Source organism: Globicephala melas, chromosome 12 (assembly GCF_963455315.2).
Source record: "Globicephala melas chromosome 12, mGloMel1.2, whole genome shotgun sequence".
Classification (NCBI taxonomy): domain Eukaryota; kingdom Metazoa; phylum Chordata; class Mammalia; order Artiodactyla; family Delphinidae; genus Globicephala; species Globicephala melas.
The window spans coordinates 49,192,972-49,213,121 of NC_083325.1; the positions used below are offsets into that span (position 1 = coordinate 49,192,972).

Genomic DNA, 20,150 nt, shown 5'->3' on the forward strand with positions numbered 1-20,150 from the left:
TCATGTACCAAGGATTCGGAGCAACCAATAATCAAGCAGACCTGTACATGCTGATTGTTTTTTGTTTTCAAAAAGGTTCAACCCATTTGAGGGAATAGATTAGCTTTTGCAGAAACAAGTATGGCTTAAGTAGACACCTTTAGGGAAAAGATGGTAGGCAAGAAAAAGAATGAGGGGAGCGAGCCCTTTATGTAAATAGATATTAAGTAAAAATCTAAAAAATACATTTATTATAACATCACAGGCAGTTCACACGTTAGAAGTAAGAGCCCATGTATAATATTTACAGACATTTACTGCAGTGTAAAGAATGTTGACACTGCTAAATTTGCATCTGTTGAATCCAGCTTTGTTAATGAGTTTGGAGGGTGTAATATAGACTTGATGCACAACTTAAATGTAAAGACTGCTGAAAACCACTTTAAGTTTGAGTCATCCATACATTTAGTGATATGTTGGATGTCAAGATTAATTTGCAATAAATCCATTAATAGTCACGTCACTGATGTGTTAGTGCTTGCCATATAGAAACATGCATAAATAATAAAGCTGCCACGTTCCTCCACATTCCTTTCCATGCTGATAAAATGCTTGGACCTGTGATTAAGATGTACTGTTGCTGCACACTGAATTCACTTATATAATAAAGTAAAACATGTTTCCATAAAAATAAAATTTAAAGAATGAAGCTAGATGACAGATCATCTTGTGTAGACTTACCCCTTTATTTAACAAAGTGAATTTTTTGTATCATGTTATAAATCTTACCATACTAGATGTGTTATGGCAACACGCTAATAATCTTTTTCTCATGAAAGCTCCCACGTGATGCAATTTAATATCCTTCCCGGGCTTCCCTGGTGGTGCAGTTGTTAAGAATCCACCTGCCAATGCAGGGCACAAGGGTTCAAGCCCTGGTCCGGGAAGTTCCCACACGCCGCGGAGCAACGAAGCCCGTGTGCCACAACTACTGAGCCTGCGCTCTAGAACCCGCGAGCCACAACTACGGACGCCCGCGTGCCTAGAGCCCGTACTCCGCAGCAAGAGAAGTCACCGCGATGAGAAGCCCATGCACCGCAAAGAAGAGTAGCCGCCGCTCGCCGCAACTGGAGAAAGCACGCACGCAGCAAGGAAGAGCCAACGCAGCCAAAAATAAATAAATTAATTAAAAAAAAATCCTTCCCAATGTCAACTATTAGTGAATGTAAATAATAATAGAATGGGTTTATGTGACAAAAGTGCTAATCCAAGGAATGAAATACTGAAAAGATTAATAAAAATCGGGATGTAGGAAAGACGTTTCTTAAAAGGCATTTGGTTTGAACACAACTTTGAAATGAATCAAAATTTTCTAAAGGCTCTTATATTAAAATAAAACAACAATGTTGCAATGTTAGTTATTTTGTGTTGTTAACACACACATACACACATCATCCATTCTCTTTAAAATGTATTAGGTTGGCCAAAAAGTTCGTTTTTCCATAGTATAGCTCCAAATTTATGTACGTGTACTTAGATATAACATACATGCAAAAAGTATATAAATTATAAGTATACAGCTAGACAAATTTTCACAACATGAGCACAGCCATATCACTCCCACCCAGATTAAAAAAAAAAGAGTATGTTACCAGTATCCAGAAGCCCCCCAGTATGTTCCCTCCCAGGCATTATTCCTTCTTCTTGGAAAATAACATCAGGGTGGGAGGGAGGAATGGGGAGTGACTGCCTAACAGGTACTGCTTGAAGTTCTGGAACTAGTGAGAGGTAATGGTTACCCAAATTTGTATATGTATTGCATGCCACTGAATTGTACACTTTAAAATGGTTAAAATGATAAATTTTATGTTATGGGTACTTTCCCACAATTAAAAAAAATAATGACCAAAAAAAAAAACGACTATTCTGACTTCTAACAGCACAGATCAACTTTGCCTGCTGAATTTTATATAAGTGGAATCATAATCTTTGTTTTTAAATTTATTTTATTGAAGTGTAGTTGATTTACAATGTTGTGTTAATTTCTTCTGTACAGCAAAGTGATTCAGTTATATATACATATGCATTATTTTCCATATTCTTTTCCATTATGGTTTATCACACAATATTGAATATAGTTACTGTGCTATACAGTAGGACCCTGTTGCTAATTGTAATGACACATTTGAAGAAAGAATAACAAATTATAGTTTCCCCTTTTTAAAAAAAGAATTTATTTTTTAACATCTTTATTGGAGTATAATTGCTTTACATTGTTGTGTTAGTTTCTGCTGTATAACAAAGTAAATCAGCTATGCATATACATATATCCCCATAACCCCTCCCTATTGTGTCTCCCTCCCACCCTCCCTATCCCATCCCTCTAGGTCGTCACAAAGCACCGAGCTGATCTCCCTGTGCTATGCAGCAGCTTCCCACTAGCTATCTGTTTACATTTGGTAGTGTATATATGTCCATGCCACTCTCTCACTTCTTCCCACCTTCCCCTTCCCTCTCCCCATGTCCTCAAGTCCATTCTCCACGTCTGTGTCTTTATTCCTGTCCTGCCCCTAGGTTCTTCAGAACCATTTTTATTTTTTTTAGATTCCATATACATGTGTTAGCATACAGTATTTGTTTTTCTCTTTCTGACTTACTTCACTCAGTATGACAGACTCCAGGTCCATCCACCTCACTACAAATAACTCAGTTTCATTTCTTTCTGTGGCTGAGTAATATTCCATTGTATATATGTGCCACATCTTCTTTATCCATTCATCCAATGATGGACACTTAGGTTGTTTCCATGTCCTGGCTGTTGTAAATAGTGCTGCAGTAAACATAGTGGTACATGTCTCTTTTTGCATTATGGTTTTCTCAGGGTATATGCCCAGTAGTGGGATTGCTGGGTCATATGGTAGTTCTATTTTTAGTTTTTTAAGCAACCTCCAAACTGTTCTCCATAGTGGCTGTATCAGTTTACATTCCCACCAACAGTGCAACAGGGTTCCCTTTTCTCCACACCCTCCCCAGCATTTATTGTTTGTAGATTTTTTGATGATGGCCATTCTGACCCATGTGAGGTGATACCTCACTGTAGTTTTGATTTGCATTTCTCTAATGATTAGTGATGTTGAGCATCCTTTCATGTGTTTGTTGGCAGTCTGTATATCTTCTTTGGAGAAATGTCTATTTAGGTCTTCTGCCCATTTTTGGATTGCGTTGTTTGTATTTTGGTTATTGAGCTGCATGAGCTGCTTGTATATTTTGGAGATTAATCCTTTGTCCGTTGCTTCGTTTGCAAATATTTTCCCCCATTCTGAGGGTTGTCTTTTCATCTTGTTTATGATTTCCTTTGCTGTGCAAAAACTTTTAAGATTCATTAGGTCCCATTTGTTTATTTTTGTTTTTATTTCCATTTCCCTAGGAGGTGGGTCAAAAAGGATCTTGCTGTGATTTATGTCATAGAGTGTTCTGCCTATGCTTCCCTCTAAGAGTTTTACAGTGTCTGGCCTTACATTTAGGTCTTTTATCCATTTTGAGTTTATTTTTTTGTATGGTGTTAGGGAGTGTCCTAATTTCATTCTTTTACATGTAGCTGTCCAGTTTTCCCAGCACCACTTACTGAAGAGGCTGTTTTTTCTCCATTGTATATTTTTGGCTCCTTTATCAAAGATTAGATGACCCTGTGTGTAGGGGTTCATCTCTGGGCTTTCTATCCTGTTCATTGATCTATATTTCTGTTTCTGTGCCAGTACCATACTGTCTTGATTACTGTAGCTTTGTAGTATAGTCTGAAGTCAGGGAGCCTGATTCCTCCAGTTCTGTTTTTCTTTCTCAAGATAGCTTTGGGTATTTGGGGTCTTTTGTTTTTCCATACAGATTGTGAAATTTTTTGTTCTAGTTCTGTGAAAAGTACCATTGGTAGTGTGATGGGGATTGCATTGAACCTGTAGATTGCTTTGGGTAGTATAATCATTTTCCCAATGTTGATTCTTCCAATCCAGGAACATGGTATATCTCTCCATCTGTTTGTATCATCTTTAATTTCTTTCATCAGTGTCTTATAGTTTTCTGCATACAGGTCTTTTGTCTCCTTAGGTAGGTTTACTCCTAGATAGTTTATTCTTTTTGTTGCAGTGGTAAATGGGAGTGTTTCCTTAATTTCTCTTTCAGAGTTTTCATCATTAATGTATAGGAATGCAAGAGATTTCTGTGCATTAATTTTGTGTCCTGCTACTTTACCAGATTCACTGATTAGCTCTAGTAGTTTTCTGGTGGCATCTTTAGGATTCTCTATGTATAGTATCATGACATCTGCAAACAGTGACAGTTTTACTTGTTCTTTTCCAATTTGGATTCCTTTTATTTCTTTTTCTTCTCTGATTGCTGTGGCTAAAACTTCCGAAACTATGTTGAATAGTAGTGATGAGAGTGGGCAACCTTGTCTTGTACCTGATCTTAGTGGAAATGGTTTCTGTTTTTCACCATTGAGAATGATGTGGGCTGTGGGTTTGTCGTATATGGCCTTTATTATGTTAAGGAAACTTCCCTCCATGCCTACTTTCTGGAGAGTTTTTATCATAAATGGGTGTTGAATTTTGTCAAAAGCTTTTTCTGCATCTATTGAGATGATCATATGTTTTTTCTCCTTCACTTTGTTAAAATGGTGTATCATATTGATTGATTTGCATATATTGAAGAATCCCTGAATTTCTGGGATAAACCCCACTTGATCATGGTGTATGATCCTTTTAATGTGCTGTTGGATTCTGTTTGCTAGTATTTTGTTGAGTATTTTTGCATCTATGTTCATCTGTGATATTGGCCTGTAGTTTTCTTTCTTTGTGACATCTTTACCTGGTTTTGGTATCAGGGTGATGGTGGCCTCATAGAATGAGTTTGTGAGTGTTCCTCCCTCTGCTGTATTTTGGAAGAGTTTGAGGAGAATAGGTGTTAGCTCTTCTCTAAATGTTTGATAGAATTTTCCTCTGAAGCCATCTGGTCTTGGGCTTTTGTTTGTTGTAAGATTTTTAATCACAGTTTCAATTTCAGTTCTTGTGATTGGTCTGTTTATATTTTCTGTTTCTTCCTGGTTCAGTCTCAGAAGGTTGTGGAAATCAGAATCTTTTTTTTTTTTTTTCCCAACATCATTTTAGTGAGAATCAAGGGCATTGTTGAATGTAGTTGTAGTTCATTCATCTTCATTGCTATAGAGTATTCCATTGTATAAATATACCATTGTTTATCCATTCTACCACTGATAGATATTTGGGTTGTTTTCTATTTTGGAATATTAAAAATAATACCACTATGAAAAAAAAAGAAAAAATATGCTGGGCACTTACCATATGCCAGGAATTAGTCTGAGGTGTTACTGTGTATGTTTCATTTAATCCTGACAGTGTTAATATCCCCAAGGATATGAAACCCAAGGGTTAGAATAAATAGCACAATAGTCAATGTCATGTAACTAGAAAAGGATACAGTTGGAATTTGAACCCTGGTCTGTCTGAGTCCAGAGCTTACATTCTTAATTACTTAGCTATTCTGCTGCAGTAAGTACATCATGTTCTTTGTTCAGAATGATGCATGTTAAATGAAGTAGATTTTGACACTTTAGTCATCTGATCTACTACATTTTATCGTGGGAGTATTCTCATATTGTTAAGGTCACCAAAATAGAGTATATTGTAATTTTCTATCTCGATGGAAGGAGGGCTTTAAGAACATAGATTTTTAGAGTTTGATGCAAAATGATTTTTTTTTTTAAAGCCAAGATGCTTACAGAGGTAGGTTAAGAGAGCTGTGTTGGGAGCTGGACATCTAATTCTCTCGCTTACTACAGAATTGTGCTGATGCGTACAATACAATGCTCTATTGTGCATACAACGAAAAAAGAAGAGAGATTGATTTTCAGATATATCTGAAGAAAAAGGACACTAGGAATAATTGCATTATTTGGCACATGGTGTTATGCTTGTTTTTGCTTGGTTTTGGCAAAACCTGAAGAATAAAGTCATTGTTAGGCAGACAGAGTAGGTACTGGCATGCTAGTTGCCAAGTCTTAACACTTATTGGAAAGGTTGAAATAGAGGTGAAATCAAATCTCGAATAACAGTATTTGTATTGTGGCATTTATCTTACTGAAAATATAAACCTCTAAATTATTATCCTCAGCAACAGGAAACTTGCATAGTTCCACAAGTTTGGGAAGTGTACCCTAAACTAAATGTTAATCAACATATATTAAATGTTCTGTCATTTCACATTTACATGTTATTTTTTTTTAAATTTTTTTAAAAGCATTGTGAGGTGAAAGGACGGTATATGATCATGAGGTGCAAATGTCACTTTATGGTTATGAGACATTCGAATATGATAACAGTCGGCCTTGATAAATTCAGACTGACATACCCAATTAAGTTTTTCTTGACTGTCTTTTTATGATAACAGAGACATTTATGTAATAAAAAAAAATACAGGAGTTGAATCTGGATACTGGATTTCCTATCAGCTCTTCCAAGTTTGCAACTTTAGTTAACACGTTAATCCTTCTGACTAAATTTCCTGAAATGTGATGTGGGAGTAATGCTTGCCCTACTTTCCATACAGAAGGAGATGTTAAAAATTATCATGTAATGTATGATATTGTTGCCTTACAACAACTACCTTACTCTGGTGATTCTGGAAAACATCTGAGTTCTTAGATTTGTTTTATATTGTTAAGTAGCATCTCTACTTGAATATTTTTCTTAATTCACATGAAATATATAGTCATTAGAGGACAAAGTTAATTAAAAGGAGAAAGATAAAATCAATCAAATACTAACACTCAGAGGTCACCACCACAACCTCCTTTTCAAGAAATCTTTACTTTTATATGTTCTTGTCCTATTTTTTATCAATGTAGGCTTTTCTGAAACATTCTATACTTAATTATTTGCAAAAATTACCAAGAGGAAGATTTACCAAATAGTGCTTGCTTGTTAATATTGTGGTGAACAAGCTTCTGATATTGTAGAACATAAATGGTTGTAGAAGGCTCTGGCATTTCTGATACACAAATATGTATATTCTGAATTTTCTTTGCTTGCACACTGATTAGTACCTTTCAAAAATAACTTACCTATTCTCTCATGAGAGAGAGAAACTGCTTTCATGCATTAGTATTCAAGAAAATGACTAACCTCTCTACCACTGCATTTTTCACAAGATTCTGTTTTATCACTTTTATATCAATATTATCTTGACATGTTTCTTGGGTCAGGTCTACAAACCAAGGCCTATTTAACCAGTCAGGCACATTAAGCATATTGCAGAGTTCTTTGGAGTTTCTCAAGGGCCTATGGAAATGTCTCAGACAGAATAAAAAAAAATTATTGTCCCCAAAATATAGAAAGAGAGAAAAAATTATATCATCAGCTATTTAACTAAATGTACATGAATGTGACATTGCCAACATCATTTACTTGGTAAATTTGGTTCATAGAAATTTAATGTGTAGGTATCTTGAAAACATACTGCTGTACACTCAACTTTTACCTATAACCCTTACTCTTGGTAGAAGGTATATTTCTGTACACACAAGATGCTTTGTGGCCTAAATTTTAAAAATTTAGTTTTATTGCTTTCCTTACCATGTTGGTACATAGTAGGTACACAATAAATATGTATTGGCATCCTTTGTTATTGGAAGGCTACACTCCTATGAATTGTACCTTAAGGTCTGTTCCTGAGATAACTAAATAAATATTTCTCTGGTCCCCTTTTATGGAGGAAGATTCATTCTCCTTTATATATATCTTTGCATGTCTCTTCCAAATATTCTTACTCAAAGAATTAATCTTATTGCATTAAATGAGGTAGATGCCAGTGGTGCAATGAAATAGGACTTTAACACATTGAATGCTTAGGAAATTTGTTTGAAACAAAACTCTTTTTAGAGCAAGATAGATAATTTACTGACATCACCATCATAAAGTAAAATTTGAACATTTACCAAATGAGGCTATGATGTTATTCTTATTGCCGTAAGACTAGCATTTGCTTTGGGAAGAAAATGGGTCTTTTTATGGAGCTGGATAGTTTGACAACTAGTAGATGTTGCCTGTTAAATAAGACCTGACTTCTATAGATGGGATCTATTATCTGTATTTTCTTGACATGACTGTTGGGTCTTATGGCTGTTCATCCATTAGTTATGATCTGTCATATGTGAATGGGCCCTGTCCCCATAAAAGTTGATTCATAGCATACTTCTTGCACTTTGCTTCCCTGTGCTGTATGACCCTGTCACATCTACATGCAGCTCTTGTTTCAAAAACAAGTTGATATATGTTTCTGCTCCTTTTGAAGCATCCAAAGTCAATGTTTCCTACTAAACATTTTTTGTGTGTGTGTGGGGGGGTACGCGGCCCTCTCACTGTTGTGGCCTCTCCCGTTGCGGAGCACAGGCTCCAGACGCGCAGACTCAGCGGCCATGGCTCACGGGCCCAGCTGCTCCGCGGCATGTGGGATCTTCCCAGACCGGGGCACGAACCTGTGTCCCCTGCATCGGCAGGCGGACTCTCAACCACTGTGCCACCACAGAAGCCCTAAACTATTTTTTTAAACTGGAAGAAAGAAAGAAAGCCCCATTACATTGCATGCTTCTCCAACTCAGTGGAAAAAGCAGTAATCTCCTGTTTGTTCTGAAACACCTGCTGGTTGATTTAATGAGTGTATTAAAAATGGAGCTGCCTTGATATTTCTTTTTTAAAAAAACTCTGTTCTCTTTCTTGAGCATGTTTGATTAAAATCTTCTATTTGCTTATTTGCTTCGCAATAGGTTTTTGTTTTTGTTCTTGTTATTTTATTTTATTTTATTTATTTATGACTCCCATGGTGTAAATTTAATACTTTACTGATATGTCAGCATAAAAAACATAGGAAAGTGTGCCCTTGATGTATTTGGACTAATTGGTTTTGGTTTTTGTTTTCCAGCTGGGACAACGTATATCTTTAGCAAAGGTGGTGGACAAATCACGTATAAGTGGCCTCCTAATGACCGGCCAAGTACACGAGCAGACAGACTGGCCATAGGGTTTAGCACTGTTCAGAAAGAAGCTGTATTGGTGCGAGTGGACAGTTCTTCTGGCCTGGGAGACTACCTAGAGCTGCATATAGTAAGTACTTCTAAAATAAGATTCAGCTTTTAGCTTTTACTGTTAGCTTTTTGTAAATAATGTATAATTCTGCTTTTTGAATGTTTCCCCCAGCAAAAAATATACAGAAAATATAAATATACTCTAGTGGTAATAAGACCTTATAGCTATTACTGTTGTTAAAAATGTTCTTGAAAATAGATTTGTTTTCTTTTTAAGTGTGAATTCCTCTCAATTCTCTGTTCACAAACAATTATTCTTGGTGTGTTTTTAGTGACTTTAGGCAGTCTTGCCAAATTAATAAAAAACATTGTGGTCCAGTAGATACTATTCCATCTGGCTGGAAGCAGTAGGTTGTAGTAGCAGATCTGACAGCAGATCTGGATCCAGTGTCCTTATTTCTTTTCTCACCTGAGAAAAGAATTGTCTAAAGTCACATGCGATGGACAGGAGAAAAGGAATCTTTAAAGGTATTTGGGGATATGAAAGAAAGAGACAAAAAGATTACTTCTGTGCCATCTTATACTCATTTTGATACATACACGTCAAGAAAATACAATGGACTCTTGCCATTTATATCCTGGGACCATGCCTTTTTCTCTAAGTTCTGAGCCTCCCATAAGAATTTAGTTAGCTTTTAGTGAATGTCAAATAATAATTCATGAATGAAAAGCTTTCTTTACCTTTTAAAGTTGTCATAACTGACTATAGCTTGTGGACTCTTCCTTATATCTCTGCTTTCAAAGAGTTACTAATTTGGGTGGTTGCAATTCTTTAACTTCTCATTTACTCACAATATTTGCAAAGAATCATACAGTCTTTCATTGTCAAGAGATATTAATATTTTATTGATATATCAAAATAACAACCATAGGAAAGTGTCATATATTCAAAAAACTCTAAAGCGTTCTTATCATCATAGTTCTTGGTCTAAACTCTATCTTCTGGAAGGTCCAGAAGCATATCAACCTCTTCATCTGCCTTTCTATTCTTGAGGTATAGTTTATCTCTTCTGCCTTATGTGATCGTATAAGTTTGTTTTGTTTTGCTTTTGTTTATCCTTGCAAGTTCTCCTTTTACCTGCACCCATGCCTCAGAAGATCTTTGATTAGGTCAACATGTTCTTCCCTGTTAGAAACTGGCCTTCAGGCTGTCATTGTAAAATGATTAGGAAAACCACCAAACACCAAAATATATTATCACAAACTTGCAGGGTCTTAATTCTCAAAGTTTTATTCATTTATTTTCTTACTCTTAGTTTTCTGTTAGGTTTCTAGAATTTCCAATAAACTCAGTAAGGTTACAACTGACCACAAGAGCTGAATTCATTGCTAATCTTGGAAAACAAAAACAAAAACATATGGTCACCTTATCTTTGATAAAGGAGGCAGGAATGTACAGTGGAGAAAGGACAGCCTCTTCAATAAGTGGTGCTGGGAAAACTGGACAGGTACACGTAAAAGTATGAGATTAGATCACTCCCTAACACCATACACAAAAATATGCTCAAAATGGATTAAAGACCGAAACGTAAGGCCAGACACTATCAAACTCTTAGAGGAAAACATAGGCAGGACACTCTATGACATAAATCACAGCAAGATCCTTTCTGACCCACCTCCTAGAGAAATGGAAATAAAAAAATAAACAAATGGGACCTAATGAAACTTCAAAGCTTTTGCACAGCAAAGGAAACCGTAAAGAAGACCAAAAGACAACCCTCAGAATGGGAGAAAGTATTTGCAAATGAAGCAACTGACAAAGGATTAATCTCCAAAATTTATAAGCAGCTTATGCAGCTGAATAACAAAAAAAACAAACAACCCAATCCAAAAATGGGCAGAAGACCTAAATAGACATTTCTCCAAAGAAGATATACAGACTGCCAACAAACACATGAAAGGATGCTCAACATCATTAATCATTAGAGAAATGCAAATCAAAACTACAATGAGATATCATCTCACACCGGTCAGAATGGCCATCATCAAAAAATCTAGAAACAATAAATGCTGGAGAGGGTGTGGAGAAAAGGGAACCCTGTTGCACTGTTGGTGGGAATGTAAATTGATACAGCCACTATGGAGAACAGTATGGAGGTTCCTTAAAAAACTACAAATAGAACTACCATATGACCCAGCAATCCCACTACTGGGCATATACCCTGAGAAAACCATAATTCAAAAAGAGTCATGTACCAAAATGTTCATTGCAGCTCTATTTACAATAGCCCGGAGATGGAAACAACCTAAGTGTCCATCATCAGATGAATGGATAAAGAAGATGTGGCACATATATACAATGGAATATTACTCAGCCATAAAAAGAAACAAAATTGAGCTATTTGTAATGAGGTGGGTAGACCTAGAGTCTGTCATACAGAGTGAAGTAAGTCAGAAAGAGAAAGACACATACCGTATGCTAACACATATATATGGAATTTAAGAAAAAAAAAATGTCATGAAGAACCTAGGGGTAAGACAGGAATAAAGACACAGACCTACTAGAGAATGGACTTGAGGATATGGGGAGGGGGAAGGGTAAGCTGTGACAAAGCGAGAGAGAGTCATGGACATATATACACTACCAAACGTAAGGTAGATAGCTAGTTGGAAGCAGCCGCATAGCACAGGGATATCGGCTCGGTGCTTTGTGACCACATGGAGGGGTGGGATAGGGAGGGTGGGAGGGAGGGAGACACAAGAAGGAAGAGATATGGGAACATATGTATATGTATAACTGATTCACTTTGTTATGGGGCAGAAACTAACACACCATTGTAAAGCAATTATACTCCAATAAAAAAAAAAAAAAAAAAACACCTCAGCACAACCATTACTGAACCATCATAAATTTTCAATTCAAAATGCAGTTTTAAAAATGGGAAACATTGAAAAGTATTTTTAGCTGCCTTTTGGCAAATATCGAACCATCACAATTGAAGGCATCTGGATTTTTATGGCATCATAAATAAGTGATCAGCTGAGATAACTAATGCAGTAAGGAATGTTGCTGTTTAGAGTAATCTCAACTTTCCAAATGTATTTGCTCCATTCTGATTTAAGAGCCTTGGTACTTCAAAAAATAAATAAATAAATAAATAAGAAAACAAGAGCTTTTCCTCCTGAAAGACATTACTTATTGATCCATAACCAATTACACATTTACTCTGAGAAAAGGTTCTATAATGATCACTTGCAAATCATAAGGGGCCATGTTATTGAATTACTCAAACCACTGTTTGTTTTATGGTCAAAGTGTTTTAGTCTACAGGAATGGGTATTTCCTTCCAATTCTGATCAACCGTGCCTTAGAGTCCTTGTATGTTTAAAGGAACTTGTCCCTAAAAACCCAGCCCAGTACCTTCCAAAGCTTCTTTACTGGCCAGAGATTTCTGATAGATGTCCTGTGAGGCCCTCCTTCTTTCTGATTCTCCTCTCTTGGTCTTGGCTGGCCATTCACTTTGGATTCAGTTTTTGTTTCTAACACCCTTCCTCTTGGATTGGCTGACTTCAAACTCTTTCTTAATCATAGCCTGTTCCCTTGACTAGGAAATTGAAGATGGGTGTTGGTTCCCTGGGCTTACCAAACACCATTTGTAGTCAGCCCTACTAACTCCTATATCAACTACTAGGACCCAAATCTGGCCAACTTAAAACTTTCCATTTCCCCCCTTTTTCTCTCATTGCCCACAAGCAGTGATCAGCCATTACTGACTCAGCAAGTTGCTTACATGAAGGTAAGCCACTTTTTTCCATGTTTCCACATTGCAAACAAAAGTAAGCCAGTGGTTTTCTTTTTACTTCTAAAGTTGACCTTTAACTCTTCCCATAATATTGGGTACATGGAAGAGGAAGAGGAGGAGTTAGATATTAAAAAAGGGAAGAGAGAGAGCTTGAGAAAGAGAGAGAGAGAGGGAGAGAGAAAGGGATGGAGGCAGGGAATAAGGAAGTAAAGGGGCGGAAAATGAAGTGGGTGGGGACCCAAGCTGATACCGTGGCTAAAGTGGCAGAAGTATTCTTAATAATGATTCTTAGATTTGGGACTGTTCAAAGTCTATTTTATCAAATGGTTTACATACCTTTGAGTAGATCCTGATTTTCCCCAAATCATTTCTTCTGCTTCTTTCAGAATTGGAAATATAAGAAGAAAACAACAATTGTAGAAAGATTAATACTACTGTCTGATTTTAGTTTTTAAATATAACTGACTTAAAAATTAACCTGATGATATCAGAGATATGTTTAATCTGTAAAAGTTAGAAATTTTGGTTATCAAACTTCCAAGAAAATTTCTATAAACCTTCAAGGTCAGCCAAGTATAAACTATGCTCTGATCTTATTTAAAAGCTATATTTATATCCTTAATTAATGGAATTAACCAATAAGCTGGAAAGTCAGTTGCACACATTAAAAGGTGCTTCAGTCTTGCTGAATTGTGTAATGCCACTTTAGTTTGATAACTTTTAAAATCTGATTGGCATATAATTTCAGTGAGGATGTGAATATTTGACATTATTATCCTATTTTTTCAAATGATCATGTTTGATTTTACTTAAAAATATAATCGTATTTAAATTTTGATTAACTATACTCTTAAAAATATAATAACTTGGAATAAAATGATTTTTTACTTAAGTGGCCTCGTCTTTACAGATGGATTTTTTGCCATTTTAGTATTAATGCTACCACTATTAACCTCAAAGCCATATGATATTCCTATTGAAATGTACAGGGTTTTAGAAGGGGCTGAAGGGAAGATTAAGACCTGAAGTGAGGGGTAATTAATTAACACAGTGCCTAGAATACAAGTGCTCAGAAATGTTTTCTGAAATAATAAAAGAATTCATGAATTATATATTGAAAATATTGTGGCTTGGGTTGAGTATAGACTCTCAGATTTTCAGTAGTCAAAGTGAAGTCATAAGTGCAGTTTAGTTTCTACATAACTGTGAAGAAAGGCATCCAACTTCTTGTTTACGATATAGAAAAAGTGTAGCACTCTATACGTACTGGCTGTATTATTGAAAAGTTACGTATTTTTATTGATGTTGTTTTCTGAATCTTTAGCTAAGAATTGATTATGGTAGTTGGTTGTTTAAAGAAAGTCTATGGTGAGAACTTTTGCTGGATGAGTGATTATCTCTCCTTAGTAATTGCTTCATTTATTGTAACTCACTTTTATCTTGAATTGTACTCTAGTCATTTCAGACCTGTCCATGTTTGCAAATAGTGGTAAACTTTCTGATGGCATAGAACAAAATTTATAATAATGATGACTAATGAGAAAAATAATATAATGTAGAAATGTGGCTTTTCATCATTTATGTCAGTACATGCTAGGAGCCTGTCCAGAAATATTTTCTGAGCAACTAATATGGCCCAAGCCTATGTTCAAGTTTCCGTGGATACAAAAATAAATGAGCTCACCACTTAGTACTTATCTCAATAAATATTAGTTAGATAAATGAATGAAAAAGCCAGCTGGGACCCTGGTTACCAGGTAGCTTAGATTATTTATAGTGAACATACTTTGACCCAACTTCACTAGTGTTTCTTGGTTATTTCTCCATCTTGGTTATTTCTCCGTTTCTTCCCTTTGCAGTTTTAACTTTCTTACCTGCATAGTATTTGTAAGAATGTGGATGATAGGTTTTTATGATAGAGGTTTTTAAGATAGAGAATTTAAAAAGGGCTTCCCTGGTGGCACAGTGGTTAAGAATCCACCTGCCAATGCAGGGGACATGGGTTCAAGCCATGGTCCTGGAAGATCCCACATGCCGCGGAGCAACTAAGCCCATGCACAATAGCTACTGAGCCTGTGCTCTAGAGCCCATGAGCCACAACTACTGAAGCCCGCGCACCTAGAGCCCGTGCTCCACAACAAGAAAGGCCACTGCGGTGAGAAGCCCATGCCCCACAACGAAGAGTAGCACCCACTCGCCTCAACTAGAGAAAGCCCGCGTGCAGCAACGAAGACCCAACACCGCCAAAAAAAAAAAAAAAAGAATATAAAAAAGAGACTTGTGAACTGTAAAGTGTTCTATTATACACATTTGAATTAGTAACGATTATTTAATCAATATTGAATAAAATAATCTCTTAGGGGCAATAAGCAAAAAAATTAAATTCAAGTTTTTCAAAATTTATGAGATACATCTAGAAATTTTACCAGTGTCGTCACTCTAGAGGAAACATCATCTCATAAATCAGTCTGGTAACGTTAATTGGAGATTACTTAACTCTTCTGACTTAGAAGAAAGCACTGCAAAAGTGTGCTCACTCACTGCCATGAATATTAACGTGTGCATTGGTTCTGACCAGAGGAAATGGGTGGAGCATGGAGGAGAGGATGAGTGGAGAGCGTTCTTTGAAACTCTTTCATCTTCAGAGCATGAAAGAGAATTGCAAATTCGATTAGTGAATTGTTGTATATATTTGCCCTAAGTGTTTCTTCTTTGTAATTTCCTGGGCCGGAAGCCTTATTTTTGAAACCAAACTCTTAATTGATTTTGATTTAGAAATACACCTTTTGATCAGCGATTTTAGTGTAGACTAGAAGCATAGTGTATTTATAGTAAATATTACATGTCTTAAAATAGCTTATCGGTATTTTTGACATGTCAAATCTTTCTCATCATCTTATCTTATGCTTTATGAAGATTAAGTTTAAAAAATCTTTTAGAAGTCAATACTTATATATTGGTGCATGTCTATATCAACAAGATAAAACCCAATTATTCCCTCACAAGTTTTTCTAGAATTTCAACTGCTTCATCTGAAACATTCACCTATTCACAGATTCGCCTATTTTAAGAATTTCACTTTGCCATGTAATATTTAAATTAAAGCCTGTAAATCATACACAGTAGATATTTTATTTGGTTTTGTTTTCCTGGTTCTTATGTGAGTTAGAGAACATCTGGCCTATTTGACTAGAATTTTAAAAGAAAGACTAAAATAACGTCTTTTTACCATGTGTCGTAAAATTTTTGCTCAAGCTTCTAAGGTATGAAAGATGAATGTTATCTTTGAAGAAAATGGGAGAAATGATGGTCATATTTCAGTATGCTTAAGTGCTGTCCAGATATCTTGAAACAGTCCTATTTTGGGATGGATGGGGTCAAGTGAATTAAAATAAATTCCTCCCTTCATCCTTTCCCCTTAGAAGTTAATTCAGTATCTCATTTTCTAATGAAAATTAGTATCTCATTTTCTAAGCTGGTTGTCACCTTTGAGCATAAGTAAGTCTCTCTGAATTTGGTTTTAGATTTCTAGGATTATTTCCTCCTCTGAAAATTCTACTGCTGTGAAATTTAATAAAGAGAACCAAAACAGCTGTTTCTACCTGCACCTCCTTATTTCATGTACTTATGACTTAGATGCTTAAACAGCTGCCACACCTTCTCAGTTATCTTCCTGTCTCTATTCTGAAAGCTTTCCAATCCATTTTATGTACTTATGTCAGGTTAGTTTGCTAAAATGCTTCTTTGATTATTCCTCTATTATTCCTCTGTTAAAACACACTGATAGTACCAAATAGTCTAACCTAAGTAGTGTGTGTTTGCTTTAGACTATGTTTTGTCAGTTTTGTTTAGGTAATTCATTAAAGAGGACTGAGAAATTTTATTTCAATTCTGAATGTTAATGGTCAGATACAAAATATTGCCTTCTCATTTGTGAAATTATATTGTGTTAACAGATAATATAGATAATAACAGATAATATAGAGAATAACAGATAATATAGATAATAACAGATAATATAGAAGTAATAACAATAAAACCAAAAAAAATTTAAAAAGAAAAAAACCACACTGATGCTTCCCAAGTACGTACAGGTAAAGGCACATTCTGTGACTAACAGTTAATGTCCTGAACATTCTAATCTTAATTTCCCTTTTCAGTCCATATTTCCACAATTCTATTCTTATCTTTCCATGCCAGTGCAATTTATTAGTCCACTTTTTTTAAAAAGTGAACTTCTTATTGTCATTTCTCTGTTTCTGAATCTGTGCAGAAGGTTTCTTATTCTCTCTCACTCTCTAGATTCTGCTCAGTCATCATCTTCTCTATTCAAATGTTGGGTGTTTTCAGGGTTGGGCCTGGGATCTTGTAGCGCTCTGAGCTAGCAGAAAGAAGTCTAGAGCTCAGGAATCTCTTTGGAAAAGCTGCTAAAACAATGGCCAGGGCATTATCTAGGTAGAGAACATCTTGGACATAGATTCTCCTCCCATCTATGATCACTGCTCTTCTTGACCTACCATTTTGTGTTGGAACCCAAGCTATATTAACAGAATGGTTTCAAATCCATTCTAAGTTAGCCAGTGATGAGTTGCCCTTTTCTTATGACAAGATGCCAAAACAAGAAAATTGGTGAATCCCTTCTGGCTACTGAGCACACCTCCATTTCTTCTGTAGCTACTATTTTTCAAAAACATACCTTCAAGAAACATTCCTTTGGCCCATTCAACACATCATTGTTGATCACCTATAATGCAGTTTGTAATGTATTAGCTACCTATTTCTGTGTAACAAATTTCCCCACAATTTAGCAACTTAAAACAGCCAACATTTATTATCTTATATAGGCTCTGAATCCAGGAGCAGCTGAGCTAGGGTATTAAGAGATTCCCAGGAGCAGACATGGTTAATCTCTCCCATGCTCAGAATATATCTGATATCTGATACGTTCATTCTTATGATCAAGACGTCTACATGTCTTGGGAAGAAATGATGAGCAGCAATGAAAGCATACACTGGCTTTAAGGTTAAGGATGCTGGCTTTTGCAGAAGTCTAAACACAGTATAGATGGATGGAAAAAGAGTAATGACATTGCTTGAGGGTTAAGAACTAGTTTGGGGAATGCATACTGAATAAGGAGTCATTTTTACACTCCTTTTATTGCACCAGAAAAACCCCACTGAAAGCCATAAACAAAATGCATGAGAGTAGTAGTTAAAAAATGCAAACAGCATAGAGAATATGTCAGTCAAAGACCAGGAAACGAGATGGAAGTGACACTGTGGCATTGCAGTCCTATGAAAGCTGGTGTTGCACCACTTCAGACACAGGCAGTTCGTTTCAACAAAAGGAAGGAAATGACCTAGGTGAATATACTCAGGGACACTCAAGTTAACCCTAGGCATAAATAAGCCACATGTTAAATCAGGAGCAAAGAACTAGAGATGATTTTTACTGGGCCTGAGAAAATTCTGATGAAGAAAACAAGAATTTTCAGAGCTGTGAAATGCACAGGTGTTATTTTTAGGAGGTTACTTTAGGAGGTAGTGCGCTAGACCTGGGGACGCTTAGGTCACAAGACAGGAAACTGTTTAAACTCTCTGTCAACAAAGCACAGCCCTGGAAGAACCTACTTCTCAGGTTTCTGAGGAGACACTTTCATGGTGGTGTTCACCTATCAAGAGAAACACTTCCTCCTGAAACTACCCCTTAGGGCCTTGCTGCCCAACAAAGAGTGGAAATACAAGACTGACAGGCCAAGAAACTCTGTGGTGAAAGATCAAAATTTAATTGATTATTCAGGCTTTTTGGTCTATGAAAAAAAAGTTAATATTCCTGAAATTCTGTTCTGCATTTTAGCCAGCAAATGCAGACTGCTTACCCCCAGACACACTCCCCGACTTCCCCTCTCATCACCGACCAGCATTGCCAAGGGCATCTCCACCTGGATGTCTCACAGGCAAAACTGAATTCGTTGTCTTCCAACTACCTGCCCATCTATACAATTACAGATGAAAACTTGGACATCTTTCCCATGCTTGCTTTTATGAAGTAATTTGTTTCTCACTAAATTCCAGAAATGTCTTTCAATCAGTACTGCCCAATAGAAATATAATGTGAGCCATGTATGTAACTTTAAGTTCTCTAGTAGTCACATTAAAAAGGAAAAAAAAACCTCAGATGAAATTAACTTTTAATATATTTTATGTAACTCACTATATCCAAAGTATTATGTTAACATATAATCAATATACATTTTACTATGTTTTGTATTATTATTTCATGCTAAATTTTGATATCTAATGTGTGTTTTACACTTATAGTGCCTCTCAATTCAGAATCTAAATTTGCATCAGAAATACTGTGTATTTCATAAAATTTCCCACTGGAAGCATAGATTCACATAGCTGAATTATCGTAAACATACTTAAAAGTTTTCCATAATTGAATCAACTATCAGTTTTAAATTTATATCTAAGTTAATTACAATTAAATACATTTTGAAATTCAGCTCTTCATTTCCATTAGCCACATTTCAAGTGCTTAACAGAGCTTTAGAATTTATCTGCTTTAGACGGCTTCCCTGGTGGCGCAGTGGTTGGGGGTCCGCCTGCCGATGCAGGGGACACGGGTTCGTGCCCCGGTCCGGGAGGATCCCACATGCCGCGGAGCGGCTGGGCCCGTGAGCCATGGCCACTGAGCCTGCGCGTCCGGAGCCTGTGCTCCGCAAGGGGAGAGGCCACAACAGTGAGAGGCCCGTGTACCGCAAAAAGAGGAAAAAAAACAAAAACAAAACACATAGAATTTATCTGCTTTCTTTGACTCCCATTATTCTTGCCTTAAGTGAATGTCCTTTTCTTGAACTGTTGCACAGACTTCAAACTGTGATCTCTCTGCTCACAAGGTTCTTCTCCTTTCTCATTCAACCCTGCACTGCCACCAGAACGATTGTTGTAAAGTAAAAACTTGGTTATTTCAACCTCTGGTTCTAAATGTTTCATGGCAGTGGGTCTCTCAACCTCTTTTAGTTCAGGACATATCTGACTGATAATATTTAGCCAGCTCTATCAGTAATTGTGCTCACTTAGAGGCAGAAGAAACTCCTAAGTGAACAAAAGCAGGGAGAGTGGGGCACAGAGCCTGAGACTCAACCCATCACTCCTCCCCTTCCCTCTCTGCTCTGCAGGACTGTGTCTCAACTCCTCACTTGCCCCCAAGGCCGTTCAGGGATGGGCATGAACTCCCCATTCAGACTATCAATTTGAAGTCCCTCCATAATATT

General features: G+C 36.4%; 1 protein-coding gene across 26 annotated transcripts in view; it reads left to right on the forward strand.

Annotated features, from left to right (window-relative positions):
- NRXN1 (neurexin 1) overlaps positions 1 to 20,150 on the forward strand; it is a 1,122,745-nt gene that overhangs the window by 789,533 nt on the left and 313,062 nt on the right. For all 26 annotated transcript variants that reach the window (XM_060309978.1, XM_060309980.1, XM_060309991.1 and 23 more), the window contains one exon: positions 8,965 to 9,146. In XM_060309978.1, coding sequence (XP_060165961.1) covers positions 8,965 to 9,146 — 182 coding nt within the window. The remainder of the gene's footprint in view (positions 1 to 8,964; positions 9,147 to 20,150) is intronic.